Source organism: Lepidochelys kempii, chromosome 9 (genome assembly GCF_965140265.1).
Source record: "Lepidochelys kempii isolate rLepKem1 chromosome 9, rLepKem1.hap2, whole genome shotgun sequence".
In the NCBI taxonomy this organism is placed as follows: domain Eukaryota; kingdom Metazoa; phylum Chordata; order Testudines; family Cheloniidae; genus Lepidochelys; species Lepidochelys kempii.
In genome coordinates, this window is record NC_133264.1 from 91963491 (window position 1) to 91984104 (window position 20614).

The 20614-nt window shown below is 43.2% G+C and overlaps 1 protein-coding gene across 5 annotated transcripts in view; it reads right to left on the reverse strand.

Moving 5' to 3' along the window:
- MAMLD1 (mastermind like domain containing 1) overlaps positions 1 to 20614 on the reverse strand; it is a 347912-nt gene that overhangs the window by 78060 nt on the left and 249238 nt on the right. For 2 of the 5 annotated variants that reach the window (XM_073358361.1, XM_073358360.1), the window contains exons 1-2: positions 15959 to 16201; positions 8552 to 8726 (exon numbers count right to left, since the gene is read on the reverse strand). The exons of 1 other annotated variant lie outside the window; for it this stretch is intronic. In XM_073358361.1, coding sequence (XP_073214462.1) covers positions 8552 to 8611 — 60 coding nt within the window. In that variant the 5' untranslated portion in view covers positions 8612 to 8726; positions 15959 to 16201. Of the gene's footprint in view, positions 1 to 8551; positions 8727 to 15958; positions 16202 to 20614 lie in introns of those variants that run through there. 2 more of the 5 variants (XM_073358362.1, XM_073358363.1) reach the window with 1 other exon arrangement.

The window sequence follows — 20614 nt, forward strand, 5'->3', positions numbered from 1 at the left end:
TGCAATGTCAATGGAGGAGAACACAGAATCTCAATTTGAAAAGATGAAATTGAACTCAAGGTACCTGTAGAAACACCAATGGAACAATTTGAATCTTCTGCCAATAACCTCAATTAAGATCTCTAGGACCTCCTCAAGACTTTACTCCAAAGCCTCTCACAGTTTTCTTCTTTCAGGGAAGAAATATTACCTCGCTACAGGAGTAGAAACCAGGAACTCTTGAATTCTAAGGGCTTGTCTTCACGTACAGCACGGCAGCTGTGCCGCTGTAGCACTTCAGTGAAGACACTACTACGCCAACAGCAGAGTTTCTCCCATCAGCACAGTTAATCTACCTCACCAAGAGGTGGTAGCCATGTTGACAGGAGAAGTTCTCCAGTCAACACAGCGCTATCTACTCCAGGAGTTAGGTTGCTATAGCTACGTTGCTCCAGGGCATGGATTTTGCCCACTCTAGAGTGATGTCATTATATGGATACGTTTGTACCATAGACCTGGCCTAATTCTAGCTTTCTTTGCAGCCTTGGATGAATCTCTACCATCTCTTTGCCTTACTGTCCCCACCTTCATCTGTAAAATGGGAAGACCAATACTTAATTTTACCTCACTCACAAGCATATGTGAGGATTAACTGGTGGATATCTGTAAAGTGTTCTGGAGATAAAAAGTATCACAGGAGCATTAAATCTAGTCACCTCGTCCCTACAAAAGAAGACCTCTAGTATGTCAATTGGACCAATGAATGAGGACTCCACAAGGAACTACAAGTCCCTCTAGACTGCGAATTTATGAACCATTCCTTCCTGGATCAGTTACAGCTAAATGAATACTAATCAAGAATGTTCAAGCTTCCTGTAGATAGGAAAGAGAATATTCCCATTCCAGAAACACTATAGTCTCAGACTGAATGCCACCTAAAGCTTGGTATTCTTGGTCATGTAGGAAACCAGAGTTCATCCACACATTCATTTTGGAGCGTTCAAATGTATAGATCAGCCCTTATTTTCTAGTGAAATCAAGGGAGACTCATTTTCTTCTAGGTATGGAGCAAGTTTGTAGGGAGAACCATAGAAATCTTTCTTACATTCCCTTCTGCTTTTTTACACTAAATTAATTACAGTTCCTTCTTTTAAGGAGCTACACAAGCCTCCAGTCCCCTGATATCAGGATATACTGCTACATAATCAATCTTTAAAAAAAGCCTACAGTTAATGATGGAGAGCATCACTTCTCTGATCCCCAGGATGATGGAGCCTCAAGACAGCCTGTAACTCCCAAACCTTGGGCAGGAGGACTGGCATCTGTTCTTCCACAAAATTAGTGCATCAAGCTCCTCATAAACCTCTTCAGGAGAAGGAGTTTTAGGCAGCAGTCTCATTTGCAGCTCACATAATCTTCAGAGCCATCTCAGTGGGCCTGCTTTCTAGTGAGACCTATAGTCCACAATGAGCACCGGCTCAAAGCCAAACACTGCATATTGCAGTTCTGCACTAATGTCTAAATTCACAGATGCCTGCTTTGGTCAGTCATCTAATAGGTGGGCTTTAGATCAGTGGGAGAGTCGACTTGCTTGCAGAAAAACCCTCCTAACAAAGAAAGAGACGGTTACAGGACAATCTAAGACTATTTTGCCAACTTAGCCAGATGGAAAAAAAGGTGCAAGCCACCCTGCACTTTATCCCCCAGTTTAATACCTGTCTCCACCCGCGGGGCAGAGAAAAAAGTCACACTGCACACGGATAGACAGAGGGTGCACGTCGTCTCTTCTGCTGAAAAAAGAGTCTAATTGCTCTTAAAGAACAAAGATAAAATAAAAGGAGGAAAAGAATAATTGTAAACTGAAGAAAGGACAAAGAAAACCTTTATCTGTGGGTCCACCTGGAGAAACAGTATAGCAAGTTTCCACACAAAAAGTGTTTATAGGTTAATTAGAAACTACCGGGAATAAAGCTTACGATGGAAATCATAGCAGAAGCTTAAGCCCAGCTGACATACTGGGTATGGAAGTTATATACAAACTCTACCTGCACACACTCATCAGGCTTCTTAAAGAAAATAGAGAGTAATGTTTTCAGACCATACTAGCTAGTCTTGGTTAGCTGCATTTTCTTAATAATGCACACGCACACCGAGAACACGTTTCCTTTGTAATCGTGTGAACGTTATAAACTCATGTAAACACTAGGGTAATTTAACTTAACTGAGCTCTTGGTTTCATAAAAAGTGTAACAGTTTCCTCCACTGTACTCTGTGGAGTAAGCCATTCAGTGGTACAATTTTCCACAATCCCAGCATATAACTATTTCTATTCACAGTGTGAATACTAACAACGGGACTTTCTGTGGATTAGTCTGAAGCTGTAAGTGGGTGCTGGGCTACTATGGAGACCATTTTAAATGATGAAATATTAGAAATGCAGTTACAGATATAAGACACTTAGAAGGACTGGCCAGCCGCCAGTATCAGTCATTTACCCTCCAGTTTGCCATTGCTGCCATCCTTAGATATGATAAAATTAAAGCTACTGGCTTATGTTAGACTTCCGATAATTAATTCACGCCTTATCGTCACAAAGTAGCAACATACAAAAAAATCAGTTCCATACAGGCGAGTGCTATGGGTTTCCTCACACAACAGTACTTGACAGTCTACATTACCGCAGCTCGCAAGATTTCTATGCATGATGTCTTTACAAAGTGAATCCTGACTGTATGTGGTTTGGGCACATGAGCATCAGAAACAATTTAGAGTGGCTAATTTTGACTTCAAACGCTCTCTATGGAGAGCCATTCAAAAGCTGTGTATCTCGTCAACTTTGGAGAGGAGGGGAGAAGAAAAAAAGAGTTGGTAGATGTTCAGAGCCAGAAGGACTAAAGGCAAACAAGACTGCCTAAGTCAAACTCTTTCCAGATGTAACGCACATATGTAGAGAGAGACCGAGAAGCAAAGTGGGGTGCTTTCTACTTCTGTCTGTGACGTTCAAAAACTTAATAAATCTATTGCTAATAGAAGCCAAACACTCCCCCTTCAAAACACAGAGCAGTCACAGCATCAATTAATGGCACAATGTATAATGAACAAAATTATACGAATAGACTGTCCCAAAGTCATAGCTGTCTCTGCACTCTTCTACAAGTAGCATTTCTCCAGCAACTTGGTGCAGAAATGCTTCACATTTATTAACTTAAAAAGAAAAGGACGACTTGTGCCACCTTAGAGACTAACAAATTTATTTGAACATAAGCTTTTGTGAGCTACAGCTCACTTCATCACTTCATCCAGCTCACTTCAAGCTTATGCTCAAATAAATTTGTTAGTCTCTAAGGTGCCACAAGTACTCCTTTTCTTTTTGTGAATACAGACTAACACGGCTGCTACTCTGAAACCATTTATTAACTTGTTTGCTTTCTGATTGTTGGATCTGTTTCCCACTCCCAAGGCACTTAGATTTATCCTTTTAGTTTAACACTACAAAGTAATCAAATCACTCCATTACAGTGGACAGACTTTAGGGGTCCTGAGGGAGTAAGGAAAAGCATCCCAATTTTCACTTATATCCTTCATGCTTGCCCTAAACTTTATATTTCACTCATCTACACCTATGGATTTTGAGAATACTGAATTTTAACTGACATGAGAAGTTATTTGAGGACATAGGACTTTCACTTGAAATTAAGGCTGATCTACCTTCTGGGATCTGTGACCACGATTCACTTCTGATAAAGACTAAAAGCCATTAATGCACTCACTTCTGCTTCAAGTCAAAGGCAAGTGTTGTTGCAACCACAAAAACATCCATCCAGAGCTATGTAAGGTTCAAGCCAACCAAGCCCATGAATAAGAAGAATAGGAGATGAGACAGAGAGGATTTCAAACTTTACCTATTCTACAGATTTGATGGGGGAGCATAAGGGAAGGAGAGAGAAAAGAAAAAGTTCAGAGAGCCAAGAACAATATGGATATTGAGCGAAGGACACTTCTTTGGGTGGATTTGGGGTGTCACTCTTGAGTACAGCTCACTGACAGTTCTATGTGATGAAATATTAGAAAAGATGGAGAGTATATCATCCTCGGCGGCAAAAGGCAGAAAGAATCTTCCACATCACACAAATGCCAATGTCCTGCTGTTACCCAATGCAAATTTTTTTGTTTAAAATTAACCAGAGATTAAATAGTCCCATGTGTTTAAAAATAGCTTAAATGATCCACAATTAAAATACTTGGATGACCCCCAACATTATTAAAATGCAATATAGTTGATTTAAATTAGATTTTATTATTTAGACTCAAACCGAGGTGCTAAAAAGGTAGTCAGGTTTTTTAATCCCTCGTTGTGAAACAAATCTGAATGCAGCCTGTGATCAAATAATCTTAAAGAATTATGTCTTAGTGCATCAGCAATGTCAGGCATTTCAGAGCAGTAGCATCAACACCAGATATTTGCTGCTTGTAGTGAGTAACTTTGAAAAGGGAGGAACAAACATTCTTTTCTAATGAGTCACCATTTGGCAGCCACCGAACAAAACCTTCTGCCTGTGTTACTGACTACAGTACTGTACATAATTGTTTTTGCAGCCTGTGTGATTTTTTTTTTAAATCAACAGAGTTAATTAAGAAAATAAGTATCCTTAGAGAAGCAGACAAAACCCAAGTCCTTAACTGTGATCTACTAGGTTACTGAAATACCAGAAAAGTTCTGAGATTATTTCCATGCATAAATTCTGAGTTCTGAAAACTAGTAAAAGCAGAAGCAGCTGGTCATAGCAAAATGAAATTACCTTCAGTATGTATTCTGTATCTTTCTGTTAACCATACCAGATGGATATTTGATAGTTATTTTGAAACTATTATCTGACTGTATTGGGAAAAGGCTTCTAGGGTCTGAGTGGAACAGTACAAACTACAATATCCATTTAGCATGTTCACATAATCAAGTGTGGCAAATAGAACCTTGTGAAAACCTCAGCTGGTGAACAAACTATTATGATGTATTCCTGAAAGCGTGTCTCATTTCCCCACCCTTAGAGAGCTTTTTCTTCATTACTGCCTCCACCAAAGAGGAAGATACCAGTAAGCAACGTCCATTTAAAAAGAGTTCAACTTCGTTTATTTGGATCACTGGAGCCAAAGCATGGGTGTAACTGGAACACTCCGTTTGAAGGCTTCAGCTGTCACACTTTCTCTGAATGTTAAGTTTGCAACAAAGCTGACTTTACATAATGTTCGTATTTAGTAGGGTCCTGGTAATATCCTAGCAGACTTTATTTTTAAATATAAGTTTCAGACACGTGGAAGGTGCCAGACTTAAGGCATTGGAAAATGAAGACCTCAATTAATCATAAGCACTTTAATTAGTTAACCGTCACATCACACCCTTCAAGAATAGCATTAGCCCCATTTCACAGATGGGAAAGTGAATACGTCTGCACAGCATTTTAGAGCAAGCCTACAGCCTCGGTTGACAGACTTTGGCCCGTGGGACTTGCGCTACCAGTCTAAAAATGGTTGTGTAGACAGAACTTTGAAGATGCAGCTCGGTCTGGAGCTCGGGCTTTGAAGCCTAGCAAGGGGGTGGGTTTCAGAGCCAAGCCGCAACTTCAATGCGTTGTCTATACAGCTAATTTTTAGAGCACTAATGCAAGCCAAAGTCCACCAACTGTGCCTGGGAAGCCTGTTCCAAAAATGCTGTGTAGATAGATATACCTTGAGAGGCTAATGCCTACTCTCCCAGACTGCGTCCACTAATTTTAGTTGCCTCCATTTTTTGGAGGTGTGACTTGAGACACCTACAGATAGATTTTCAGTGGTAGAGCACGTGTGCAGCTCCCACTGAAGTCTGTGGAGCTGTAGATGTTCACCACCTCTGAAAAATCAGGTCCTAGGGGTCTCAAAGCTGAGAGCCCAGAACCTGAGGCAACCAAAATTAGTGGACACTTGAAAAAGGTAGTGAGAGCATTAGTCAGTCTCCTTGCTCATTCAGTCCTTGGCCTCTTTAAGACTGCAAACACGGGTGCCAAATGTCACAGGAACATCGGTGGCCACTAAGAACTGGAGTGGGACCTACAACTTGTTTCACATTAGCTATCAAACAGCCATGAAATATAACTTTTGGTTACTAGAAGACTCTGTATCTCATTACCAGTCTATTGAACCATCCAGTCCCTTACATTGATTGATTTTAATTTAGGTTCAATTTACCCTCAAATTAGGGGTTATGAGAGTAAATGTTTACAGTAACTGATTACACTTTGGGCTGGGGATGGAGAATATAGGAAGAAGGGATTCCTGGAAATAATCCGATTTCTCTTCAGGACAAAGAGAATGATCCATCTCTTTCTATTATTTCTTTTGGCAATCCTGTCACTCCTGCCCCAACCCCGTGTGATGATACCATGTTACTTCACATCTTCAGTAAGGCCAGTTTCAGAGTCATACCCTGCTGTCTTTACTCTGTCCTTATTTAGGGAAAGCGTCCTATCAACTTCAGTGAGAGAGTTTTGCCTGAGCAAGGACTGCGGGACTGGGCCGTCACTGCACAACTCACATACATGACCCCAAAGCAAACAGTAACCTTTTGTTTCTGCTAGAAGTCAAACAGCAATATGTGAGCAATTATTTTCCAGCCATATGTAATAAATTACACTTTCAAAGTAACTTCACTAGGCCTGCTCAGAGGTGGTCAACATTAGGATGAGGAGATGCATAAAAAAGATCCAGCAGACAATACAGTTCTTGTCATACAATACTGCCAAGGTTAGAGAAGGCTATGTTTCTGCTGGGATAGCTAGACCCTCTCAATCTAAATGGGAAAACAAAAACAAACAAACAAAACCCTTCACTGTAAACATTACGGAGCACAATACATGAAAAGAAGAGATTCATAAACATGATTCATCACAAAAATCAGACTCATCACCTTCCTTCAGGACCATACCCTGTTCTCAAAGCACCTTTTTTTATGCCAATGTGAGTTTCACATACAGACTGAGGAAACTATACAGCCTTGTGTGTTGTTCCTCAGATTCTCTATTTAAAAAAAAAAAATCAAATCCCATCTGGAAGAAACCCAAGCCATATTAAATGCTTGTTTGTTGCAATTAAGAAGACCTTTAAACGTCACCCTTATAAAAGCCTGAAATTCACCCAAAATTACTGAACGCATTAAAGCAGGACCATGTAGTACTTCTGGGGAAATATTTGCTGAACCGGTAAGTATAATTTTTCCCTAGCTATAAATCATTTCTATAACTCTGGCTACAAGGAGTTAACACCACCATTTACACTAATGCCGTTGTATCATTAGAAGCAATAAGATTATGTACTATAATTCTAATGCCAGCACAATTATTTTAACACCAAGTGTGTCAGGTTTGACTCTATACCCCCTAAATTAATTTCAGAGTAGTGGCTAAATAAAATGGCATACTTCTTTGTGCTTTTGTTATAACATGCTCATGTGCAGCAAACTGTGAAGAAAATGTAGTAATTAGAGGTTAAATTAATCCCTGACAGACAAGCAGTTTAGTAAAACTGGGCTCTCTTCACAAAACATAGCATAAAGCTTGCCAGTCTTTCAGAATATGCACAAAAAACATGTGAGATTGGCAAGTACGTTACAACTGCAATCCAACCAAAGGGAGTAACATTCAAAAGTCAGAGTAAGTCTTCAAATAGCCCGTATTAACACCTAAATCTCATTTAAAACATGTGATATAGAAATCAATGCTATTGTTATTGTAGACACCCTGACTGCCTGATCAAGATCAACAACTAGAAACTAAAGAGCCTTCCTTACATGGCTTTATAATCACAGTATGATCAACCTCTAATATTAACAACTAGAAACCTACCTTTCTGGTTCTGATTTTAATGTAGATCTTAAATACCAAAGCTCTACCTACTCCCTGCAAAATAAAACGTGTTGCATAATTCTGACAAATTAAATGGGTGTGGTTTGGGAGAGTTTAATTTTAAAAAATTCATAGGTATTTAATTCAAAGATGAGATGAACCTTCCCTGGAACGGAGTAAGGAAAAACCAATGCAAAATATAAGACACTTGGCCATACAATGTTGATACTCTCCACTAATGTGTGTGTGTGTGTGTGTGTGTCAAGTTCAAGTAAATATTTCTCTGACCGTCAGGACTGATATAAAACTGTCTTATTTTCAAGTCCCTCAAAATAAGGTTTCTAGTTAGAGAGGGAAAGGCTGAGAAGCATTTATATTGCAAAAAGATCCACTGCTTTTACACAGCATTCATCTCTCCCCAGTGCCTTCCATCCCACTTGGTTTACACATTACCTATGAAGGTGGAAGGTGCAAAAAAATAAAAAAACCTGCCTTTCCCCAGGGCTATCACACCGATGCCACTCAATAGATTGCCTGACATGGGGTGAAACAGTAAGACAGTTAACACCCTCCCCTGCAGAGGTAATCCATATCATGTCTGCAACAGACTGAACCTCCAGCTGTCTGTTCCAGAACTAGAGAGCACAACAGGCCGCTGTGGCTACATCATCACCAGGTAGATTCAAAAGAAAACATCTTACAATCAAAGTGAAGGAGAACTGTAGTCTCTCCGAGGTTCTTGGATCTACTTGGGAGTGCATTCGTATCACTGGACAGTCCTGAAATATCAGCTCATCAATGATTAATGAACTAGGACATGCTCCAGAAGGTACTTGGCAACTTTATCAACAAGGCAGTTCTGTACAAGTTCTTTGCCTGAGACAGGGAGACAAGAGAGAAGCAAGAGTTTGAAATGGTCCACCAGAAGGACCAGGTGTGTCATTGCTAGGCACACAATTTAACTAGTACATAACAATATTTTTAGAGCTTGGACAGCTTGCGAAATAAATACATGATTTTTTGCTCACCAGCCTCCTGTCAGTAGCAGCCCTTTAATGGGTCAATACTCATCACTGGCTCATTGCACTGATTAAGAGGTAGTAGGAAGTCTCACCGCCCCAAGAGGAGCAACGGGAGATGCAGAGGCTGCATCATGCCCTCTTGCTACATCCCTTTGTGAGCGTAGGCCTAGGGACAGCACCTAGCACAATGGGCTCCTGGTCCATGACAGGGACTCTGAGGTGCTACGGTCATACAAATAACCATAATAAGAAGTAATCCCTTCTATAGCCAGAGCTAACCAGTTCTCTCAGAGCACAGGGGGTACAATTCAGTCTGGCCTTATGCAAGCTCACACCTCCTTCACAACTTCTCTCCCATACAAGGGCCAGCCAAAAATTTGACCCAAACGATGGTCTCCTCCAGCTTTCTCAGCCTTTTTCCCTTTCCTTTCCTCCAACAAGCAGCCATGAGAAGTGGGAGTATGGCATTTCACACTCCCCTTCCTCAAGGACACAGGGCCTGATCTGTGAACCTTTACTCATGGGAGAAAATCACGGTCCTTAACATGCTGAAGTGTTACCAGAACAGGCCCACCAAGAGATAAAAGAACATTAGTCTCTCTGACAAAATACATTACCGAACGCAACTCATTTCATCCAAGAAGCACAATAATGTCACATGCTTTTTAGAAGAGTTGATGCGACCGCCTGGAAAATTCCAAACAAAATAAACCATCTTTTCCTCTGCTTTGTTTCCTTTCCCTCCATTTTTAATTTTTTAATTATTATTAAGGAGATTTACATGGGGGATAAAGAACTTTAATTTTTAAGACCCTTCTAGTTAACCCCATCTGAATGCATTACTCTCTGTGACAATGCAACTGGTTGCTTTGAAAATGATGAGGTCATACATAGAGAACTATGATGCCAATTCTGCTACCTTTACTCACATCGAGAGATACCTTCATCCTGAATTAAGGTGGCACAATCTGGCTCTCAGGGAACTGCAGGTGACAAATATCCAGCAGGAAAGAGGGAGATACGGTGAAACCGTTAAGTAACAAAGCATTTGGTACTCCATGAAAAGTGCTCCCAATAATAAAAAGCAAGAGAAATACAAAAAGGGATGTAAATGCTGATTGTTTTGCAAAGTTTTCCTGAAGCTGTCAGTAGCTTGAAGTGTGGCAAAGAAAGCCAGAGCAGTTTTACTGATTACCAGCAATGTAATCAATAAAATATTATGTACATTTGCTACCTCCACTCAAAATAAAGAAATATTTCAATTTAACATACAAGGAACTCAGATACCACAGTGATAAGTGCAGTATAAGTTGCCTAGTTAATTTGAAGCAATGACCTTTTTGACCAGGCAAATCTTATGTGTTTAACCAAGATAAAACTCTTAATGACCATACCAAAGTATCTTCTACATTTGGCATTCTAAGGCAATTTTCTGAAGTTCCCCCTCCAAAGTATCTGGCAAGAAATGAAGTGCTGCATAATTTTAGGGCTCAACATCTGAAAAAATTAGAACAGTCTCAACTATTCTTTGAGATGTATAAAAGAACAGTTGAAAAACTTACAGTTGACTGGTGCTACCTAGGTTACCCGTCAATAGCACTGAAACTGGTATATTATTAAGAGAGGTGTATGATGGGAATTGGTTTATTGTGCTGATCCATAGTAACCAGCTCCTGTTCGTCCATCATTTATCTCTCTCACCAGCGACATATGGGTTTGTCTATTCACACTCTCAGCATTCTATCTGCTCCAACAAACAGTCAGCCTTTTTTGCTTGGATGAAGAGATTTTTTTTTTAGTTACATCCATTCTGTGCGTATCAACATTTATGGCAGCCAGATAATTGCCAAAGAGCTCAAGGGGATAAAAGCTACCTCTTTATAACAAACACCCCCTTAAAGAAATCAATATTGATATAAAACATTTTAATGCAAAGCTTTGGTGTATCTTCTGCGTCCTTCAGTGTGAAATACATTTTTCTAAATGGCAAGTCAGAGAACATTGGACAGAAAGCCTTACTAATGAGTTAAAATACTGCTCTCCCCACAGAGGCTGAAAATTAGCAGCATACAATATTAATCATTCCTTAAATAAGAGAGTGGCAAATCTGTCAGATATAAAGAGGTTTCTTTGGAAATGTGCCATCGTTATTTCAATTGATTTAACTATCTTTATCTGAAAATCATACCAATTACTAATGAATCGTAACTTACCAGCACCTTCATCTAAAGGTTTCATGTTGCTGACAACTCACAAATGGCCAGCAGATAGGAACAATGAAAACTTTGGGATTTTCCATTTCCTTCCGATTTAAAAGCCTCAGCCAGCTTCCTACTTCTCCACGGCTCTGCTCCCCGAGGTTGCATAAATCTAATTACCCCACTCTTTGCATGATTTAAATGATCCTTCTACGGCTATTTTTTTTCAAAGTTATTTTTAAAGGTAACTTTTCAAGGAACGTGGAACATTTATCAATCAAATGATTGGGAACTCTCAAGTTGTAAAATATTTAGCCTTCTTAATTTACTGTTCCCACTGTCCTTCACCTCTCCCTCCAATTGTTTGTTACAGTCATTGCAGCTAGTTTCCAGTTAGGTCCCAATCCTGCAATTAATATCCCCATGGGTTGACCCTTGTTCCTGCAGAGCTCTGATTGCAGGACTGGGATCTTTGATTATAAACCCTCTAAGGCATTAACTGCGTCTTCCTGTGTGTTCAGACAGTGCTTAGCACAATGGCTCTCTTACCCTGACTGGGATCTCTGGGTGCTACCACAATATAAATATTAAGTACAGTGGTCACAATGGAATATTAAGAACATTTCACTGAAAGATACCCAATGCAATGTATTTATAAGGCACCTCTTATATCTGTGCACCGAGAAGCCATAAGAGGAGTGATATTTTAACTGGTGCCAGTAATGACTCTTCCAAGAAACAGTAATAGCTACCTTCACTCTTCAAAGTCTAAAGAATTACTCAGTTTCAAGGATTTAAAAGTGGAGTCGTGTAAATATTTGCCCTTCTGAGTTTGAATTATTTGTTGCAAGGATTTTTACATTTTATTTTTTGTAATCAGAAACCCAGTTAGAAAAGAACAAGATTTGCTTTGGGCTGCTCAGCGATAAACATTAAACAGCTTTTCACTCACTGGAGAGAGGAGCTGTTAACTGCATATCACCTGCTTTACGATACATAGTATTTGTTTTTCATCCCTCAGCAACAGACTATTTCCTGGTTGAGTTTAAAAACTCAGTGACGTTCCTGTTTCAACCCACACATCTGTGTCACTGTCAACGTCAGTGGCAGGAAAACATTAGAAGTCACCCTTTGCTAATGGTTTCCTAACATGGAATTTCCTTCTATCTCCCTCAACCCACCTCCTCCCTCCAGCCAGACACATCTTTCCCAAATTGCTTTCTTTTGCCCTTCCAAACATATGGCACAGAGAGACAACTGAAAATGGTCACTGCCAGAACAGGGAGATTATGATTATTTAAGACGATAGAGTAACTTATTCAAACTACTCTTGCCTGCCTTTGACTTAGAAGCGTGTATGTATATGTGTTCAACCAGCCTTTCATCTGCGCTTCTCTTATACAAAACACATATGTTTGTCTTGCAAGCATCTGGCATCCCCCATCACAGTATTAGTGCCTCCCACCCCTAATATTATACTTGTAATCAGCTTTCTTACATAAATGTATAGGAAAATATATTCTCATGCTCAGTGTGTGGGCGTGTTGGGCTGGGGAGCATGCCAATAACTAGTAAAGCAATATGTGAGCCCATTACTTTTCCCCCTGTTGAGAATATGCTATTTAGTATGCAAACTATGAGCACCTAGAAAAAAAGAGAGAGATGTTTCTTTAAGGGGAAGAGCTGATTAGCTGCTCTTGCTGGCAGCAAACAGCTGGTCAGTCGGGCAGGTTCAAGGCCATTTCAGCTCCCTCTCTTTTGGAGGCACCATATGCTCCATCTCTCACATCAGCAGCTTTATTTTCCAATAATCTTGCTCCAGAAGGGAAGCAACAAAGGAGGCCAAGGCGGGGAGAGCCCACGTTCTACACTTGGCTTATTATTTGCCAGTGTCAGTTTTGTGTGTGGACACGCTAGCCTTCCTCTCAGCCTGGGCTAAAACCAGGGAAGGGGAAAGGCATCTGCAAATGCTTTTTGCCTCCATTTCCTACTAGCAAGCTGATTGCAAGGGGAAGGGAGGAAGAATTCCCACATTAAGGTAAAATGATTTTGGTGGGCTGGGGGAGGGGGTGTCTCACTTCTGGCTGCAATAGATAATGCACTCATTCAGGTCCGCCCAGGCCTTCAGGGGCAGTTTTTCTCCTTTCTCCAAGCCCTCTACCTGGGGAGACAGGCATTAGGAATTAACCAGGGATTAGGGGCTAACCAAAGCAACAGGAACATTATATAATAGGTGACATATTTCCTCCACCTTGCTCAGTTTAACCCCCAGCTTTCTCCAGGGTGTTGGAAAGCGCTGGGGGGGGGGGGGGTTTCAGCCAACAGCTCAGAGGGGGAGAGAATCCTAGAATATCAGGGTTGGAAGGGACCTCAGGAGCCATCCAGTCCAACCCCCTGCTCAAAGCAGGACCCATCCCCAACTAAATCATCCCCGGCCGTGCTGTCGCAACCGGCAGCAGGAAGGAAGGAGGCCAGGGGTCCACACCAGCGCGGGACACGAAGCTTTGGAGCCGCCGCTGGTTTGCACGGATCCTGGGCTGCCCCGCATGCCAGCGAGCGAGCGCGCGCGCCCCTGCAGCGGCAGGAGCGGGGAAGGCGCCCCCTGTCCCGCGCACGCTCTGGCATGCACAGCGGGGATTGCTCCAGACGCAGCGGGGAAGGGACCAGACACACTTAATCTCCACATTTGCAGCTCGCAGGCTGGGGAAGCACGACAGAGAGGAGGAAAGGAGGGGGGGGGTCATTATAGAGGTCACCCCCTGCCCTGCCCCGCCCCGCGGTAGAGAGGGAGGCTCCTCGTCCAGCAGCGATGCAGAAACTCCCTGCAGAGCCACGCGGGTGCCTGAAGGGCTAATCTGCTTGAGACGGGAAGATGCAAAGTGGCGACGGGAGCCTGCAAATTGCAAAGAGGGAATTAGAGCCCTGATCATGTTAGACAGCGACTGGGCGTCCCAGGCTTCCCTGCAACCTATAAATCTCCAGTTACAAACGCGAGGCTCGCTGCAGAAGCGGCTCTGTCTGCCCTAGTCCCCCTCCCTTCGCTCTGCTGCTAGGCTCGTGGAACACAAAAGCCGTTTTTTAATGTATTGTTCCAGGGAGGGGGGCGGGGGGCGGGAGGACGGCCTGAAAGCAACCGAAAGCCCGATTCCTTCCCCGGGAACTGCCGTTCCCCCTCCCGGGAAACCTCCCAGTCACCCCTGGTTACAAACTCGCCCCCCCCCCCAACGCAAAGAGGCTGCAAATTGCAATATCCCCAGCCCTGCCCCGCGGCACCCCGGGGCCAGGAGACCAGGCAACGAGCAGGAGCCAAATGGCACCCAGACCACCCCCCCCCCGCAGCAACTTCCAAGGGGGTCCAGACAACGGGACGTGGGGAGATAATTGCTGGGGAGGGGGTCAAAGGAAAGCGAAGGGAGGAAGGATACCACATCGAGACTGCAGGTTACAGGGGAGACAGAGAAGCGAGACAGGGAGCTGCTTGTTTACCCTGCGACTGCCTTAAACGCGGCTCTTAATCAGAGGATGAGAAACCAAAACAGTTTAAAAACGTGAGTCAGCATGCATTTTATTTTAAAAACAGCCCCCGTCTCTGAGAGAGTCACACACTCCGTTTGCACCATCTCGCCTCACTCTGGGGCCACTCCTGTTTACACACACACACACCGCGCTTTATATTGAAGGGGGTTCGATTTTGTGCTGCAAACTCTCGGAAGGAATAACTCGAGGGCTCCTGATGCTCTCAGTTGGGTCTTTTGTTCAAATCCTGCCGGCAAAGTGTGCACTTTGCACTCCAAAAATAACCACAGACTTTTCTGCCAGCAGAATAGACACACGCACGCACCCCTCAGCCTGTGTGTGACACCTTGCGGGGGGAGCCCCCTTAAAAGGATGGGTTTTATTCGTCCATGTCTGTTTGATCTAAGTTTAAACCGAAAGCCCCCAGTAATTAGACTAAAACAAGCCTTCCTGTACTGCTCTGTTTACACGGGGATACTACAGCTCTGAGGGCTGAGTGTATTGGCAGTTTTCTAATCCTATTAGTCTCTGTGCAGTCAGCATTTAATCTAGGATAAAAATCAGACAGCAGCTACTTCCTTTCCGGACGGATTTCGAGACACATTTCATGATGAAATAAAATAATAATAATAATTAATAATAATAATAAAGTCCCCTTTGCATTAATCGTCTCAGCCCGGTGCCAGGGTGCAGGCAGCCGCCAGAGGCATTCCTATCTGCATTTGTACTCTCGCTGCTGGTGTTAGCAGGGAGCAGGATCTCAGATCATGAACAAACCAACACGGCGCATTTGTCTAAGAAATAAAACTGTTCCGGGACCTTGGGCACATTCTCGGACTGAACCGACCGATCAGAGAGAGAGGAAGGGGAGGAAAGTGTTGGAGGCTCCTCGCTCTTTTGCCAGGCAGCTGCTTCCCAGCCAGACACAGGAGCATATCTCCCGGAGTTTCAAATCTCTCTCCTGCCACACACCAGCCTGTCCCACTTTCTTTTTTTAAAACCAGACAATCGCAGGGATCACCTCGGTTCAGCACCATTTTAGACACCCACAGACCCCAAGCAGCAGCTGCCCTTCCAGACTGACACCCGCTTACCAGCAAGGAGCGGGTCCAGTCTTCTCACCAAGTTCCCTGGTTTCTTTTAAATTTTGAAAATCCCAGCCGTGGTTTTACAAAGATAAACTAGCAGAATAAAGCCAGCACAAGGTGGGCACTTCCAGGGACCACGCCTGAGAACTTTACAATGCCAGGCTCAGAGGCGCTCACATTATAAACTGCACTAAACCTGGGCAGGCAACTATTTGGATGCGAATTAAGCCCTTTTAAATCAACTACAACTTCTCCGGTTCATATCAATTCCACATGCTACTTACTGGAATATGTGGCTCCATGACCCGCTGGGAAACCAGAAGCATCTTGGGACTGGTGATCAACCAGCTGTTAGATCCACTTTGGCTGTATTTAACGAAACCACGCAAAGCAAAACACTCTAAGATTGTTTTCTCCTTTTAGGTTCCAGGCAAGTTCATCCTGGCGTTGCAGTTTGCTAATGATTCACTGTCTGTCTCAATCTGCTCACTACATTTCCATCAACCCACAGCTTCCTCACTTAGAAGGTGGAGTTTGTGGGGTTTAAGTTACTGATAGGCATATCTAACTGCTGTGTCACTCAAAGAGGAGGAGACACACACACACACACACTCTCTCTCTCACACACACACACAAACCACTCTAGCCTTAAAGGGGAAGTGTCACTTTCTTTTCCCTTTTAGAAACTGGATCCAAGGAATTATTTGTTCAGTGCATGGAGGCAAATAATGATACAGTCTCTATGCACCGTACTTTTACATGCAAAGATCTGCTTAGCATTTTTATCACCTTCTCCTGGATGTGCAATTTCATTTTGGGTAAAAAGGTAGGGTAATTTACAAATATACAGGGAGTGACTGGAGCTTTATTTTTTTCTTCAAATCGAAGGATACAAATCAGTTAAAGGAGAGCATAATGCATGATTTGTAAAGATTTTTAATCCTAAAAATGGCGATTTCCTGGCTCTTTCTGCTATTCTGGCTAAGATATTTAATAGGAGAATGTTCAAATAAGGGTTAAACTCACCTCCCAGAGGTGAACCCAGGTTAGTAGTAAAGGAGTGGTACAGGTGCTTCCTATGGTGCCGCCTGCGTGTACATTTATTTAGATAGATACAGATCCAGAGCTGCCCAAAATCAGGACGCTTCTCTTATGGTTGTAAACGTGCTAGTCGCAAAGTGTGATTTCTGAATATTAGCGTTGACAGAATAGCCACTGCAGCTGAGGGGCTGAGATTTTCTTCTGATCTCCTCCTGGAATGTGCATAAATTACTCGGCATAGCAAGTTGCAGGCAGTCAGGACAGCATACTGAGTTCACAAATAATTGTGAGTATAATCTCATTCCATTACCTTCCTAAATCACCATAATGTTCACTCCTGTACTGATACCTCGGAGACGCTAAAAAAACCCCTTTTCTTGATCCATTGACCTAATGGGTGAGATGTGGAAATACAGTAGCACCATGTGAGAAGCACCCAAAGGTATTCCAGTTAGTTACTTTACAGAGCGCTGTCCCCAGGTTGTGTGTGTTGATTTAAAAATTTTAAAAAAACTATATTGAGGACCATCACTCGACGACAGTCCTTTTTCTTCATGCCTTTTGAATGTGAATATTAAGATTTTAATCTAAATTTTTTACAGACCATGTTAATTTTTAATTTCTAATAAAATGTCTTTTTTTTTAAGAGTGAGACAAGAAGAAGAGCTCTGTGTAAATGGAAAACTTGGCTCCCTCACCAACAGAAATTGGTCCAATAAAAGATATTACCTCACCCACTTTGTCTCTCTAATATCCTGGGACCAGCACAGCTACGACACTACAAACAACATTGGAGGATATCTTTTTTTTTTTTTTATCGCTTCTACTGGAAATTGGAATAGCAGTAAATTATACCCATCAAGAGAGGTCTGCCCTTAAAATTAAGAAGAAAATAGAGAAAGTGTTATTAATAAAACCCAAGAACTACTTTGGCCAAATAAATACGAGGAGCCAGACTCTGGCCTAGACCCTATGATAGTTCTAACACTGGGCATCCTCAGTTCCCATTTACCTCATGTCCCAGTGAAATTATCCTGGCTTCACTGAGGATGAAATTGCCCTTATTTGTTTACATTTATAGTTGGAAGTTTCTAAAACAAAATAATAATGAATACCTTCAAAAGTTTGATCATGGCACCTGAATGAAGCAGGCTCTCACTCTCCTTAGGTGAAACCCCCAGTTTTATGGGCTGGATGCATCAACAGACTTCATGATGATCCCACATTCCTGAGCATTATTTGTGTTATTTTAATTGCTTTTTGTTTGACAGTGTCCTACTTGTTTGATAGAATTTGTTGCCTTGTCTTGTGGATCTTTGAGAGTTACCATGGCATTATGTAGTATTTTGTATATTGTACAAGAAGTAAAATAATTTAATAACAAACTGTAGCACTGTAAAAGGTCCTAGATCAGGGGTGGCCAAACGTACTGACCCCCCAAGCCACACATGATAATCTTCAGAAGTTTGAGAGCCTGGGCACCTTTCGGGACTCGAGGCTTCTGCATTGCGGGAGGCGCCTGCCCCACTTCTGTTGAAGCGTCCCCATAGGTGCCATCTTCCTCCGGGCCTGGAGGGTGCTCAATCCCTGCTCTGGCCCAAGCCCCCACCCCATCCCACCTCTTCCTGCCACCACTCTGCCCCAGGCCATGCCCCAACTACCCCTTCCTCCAAGTCCCCACCCCCACCCTGCCTCTTCCCACCCCTGCCCCGCCCCCGCTCGTCCCCCTTCCTCCCAGAGCCTCCTTCACACCACAAAACAGCTGATTGTGGTGGGTGGGAGGCACTGGGAGGGAGGAGTTGATCAGCGGGGCTGCTGGCGGGCAGGAAGCGCTGGGGGGAAGAGCGGAGCTGGCTGCCAATGGGTGCTAAGCACACGCTAATTTTTTCCCTTGGGTGGAGCATCCACAGAGTCAGCGCATATGGCCCTCCCCGCTGGGCAGAAGCCCCAGCCCCACCACCCCACCTCAGGGCAGAAGCCCCAAGCTTCCCCCCCACACTCCCAGTCTGGTAGGTGGAGAATGCAGGGCGGGGGGACAGACAAGAGGGGCTCTGCAAGCCACATTTGAACTGTAAAAGAGCCACATGTGGCTCGCAAGCCATGGTTTGGCCACCCCTGTCCTAGAGTCATAGTTTTCATAACTGTGAAAACTAAAGACTGGTGAAAACCTGGCCATGCTGAAGTCAATAGCAAAACTTTCTCTCTGGGTGTGTCTGCACTGCAATAAAAAACCTGCAGCACCAAATCTCAGAGCCCAGGTCATTGGACTCAGTCTAAAAATTGCAGTATTGACATTTGGGTGGGGGGGAGTCTCAGAGCCCTGGCTCCAACCTGAGCCCTAACATCTAAACTGCAATTTTTAGCTCTGCAGCCAGAGCCTCATGAGTCTGAGTCAGCTGACCCAGGCCAGCTGCACCCATGCCATGGGTCTTTTATTGCAGTGCAGACGTACCCTCAGTGGTGCAGGATTCCAGCCTCCCATTATGCATTGATTGGGTCCACCATAGGCAACCTGCTGACAGTCCTACCAAGGTGCCTCAATCTCATTCTGGAAAACGGTGGTGGTTTTGTTTCTGATAGGAAATTCTAGAGGCATCAAGATTGTTGCTATGGGCCATTAAGTCCTTGGTCTTTTTGCTGAGATTGCCAACAAATGTGCCAATTGCACAGATGGTTTTCCTGAGGTGGGCACCAAACACAGTTCTGATCAGCAGGGATTCTCCCTTTCTTACACAGTTTTACAATTGTTCGTCATATTTCCTTTAGCATATTTATCCCAGATATTCTGGAGAATGTGTGACTTATTCAGTCTGTTTTACAAAACCAAAGTCCTTTCCACAGTGACAGACTGAGATGTCAGACTCAAAACCTGGAGTCTGGGAAATGTGCAGTTAGGATAAATATATTTTGAAAAAAATAATGGTAATCAAATAGAAGAAAGAGGAAGTGCACAGAAATGTGCTACATATTACTCATCATTTTGAAATAACTGAACCCAGCCGTCTTTATCCTGGAGATTTTGAAAAGCTGATATCCTCTCACATTGCCTTAAAGGCAAACTGTTCATAACCATACATTACAATATCGTGCTAAATAAGTGCCTGGCTTATTCAACTGAAGACAGGTCTAGAGATTGTATAGTGTAGTTGTGTGAGTATCAGGCATTGTCAAATGAGGGATCCAAGTGCTGTAGTAGACTAAAAACGCTAACATCTCAAGTAGGTGCAAACTGAGCATATTAAAGAAGGTGAAAGCCAGGTCAGCACTACTGATAGTGCTGTGCACTGCCACTGGGGAGAATCATATTCAGTTCCCAGCCTGGTTCTGCTGTTCCTGAGGTCATTAAGGGCAGCGGAGGTCCCAGCAGGTGGGGATCCCTCCACAGCATGGTGCGGGGAAGTGTCTTGAAAAGCAACTGCTCCAAAGCGTTCTCAGCAGTATGGATGGACCGAAGGGAACTCTTGCCAGTCCGTGGTTGGAAGGTTGTTTGCCATAGCTAGAGCAGTATGAAGATTTTACTAGGCAAAATACACCTGGCTTATTTACAAACTGGAAGCTTAGGTGAGGTTCGCTGACAGACTCACAGACTTCTGTGCTCCGAAGTCACACAGGAGGAAAACATGAAGTTTGGCGGTTCTGCATGGTCTTGACCTGGAATCTGGTGAAACTCAGTGGTTTCAGCTGAATTTCCCATTGAGGTTGTGTGTTTGCTGGAACCTGAAACTCAAAGCTAAATTCAAGGGGAGTGAAACCACATGAAGTGAAAAAAAATTTTGCATGAGTCCCTGCAAACCAAACCTCCTGAGTTTCCCCCAGCCCTAGCTACAAAGCAGCGCCTTATCGGGTGGGAGTGAGGAATAATGTGTGGGGGGAGGGGAAATTAGGCAGGATGCCTTGGT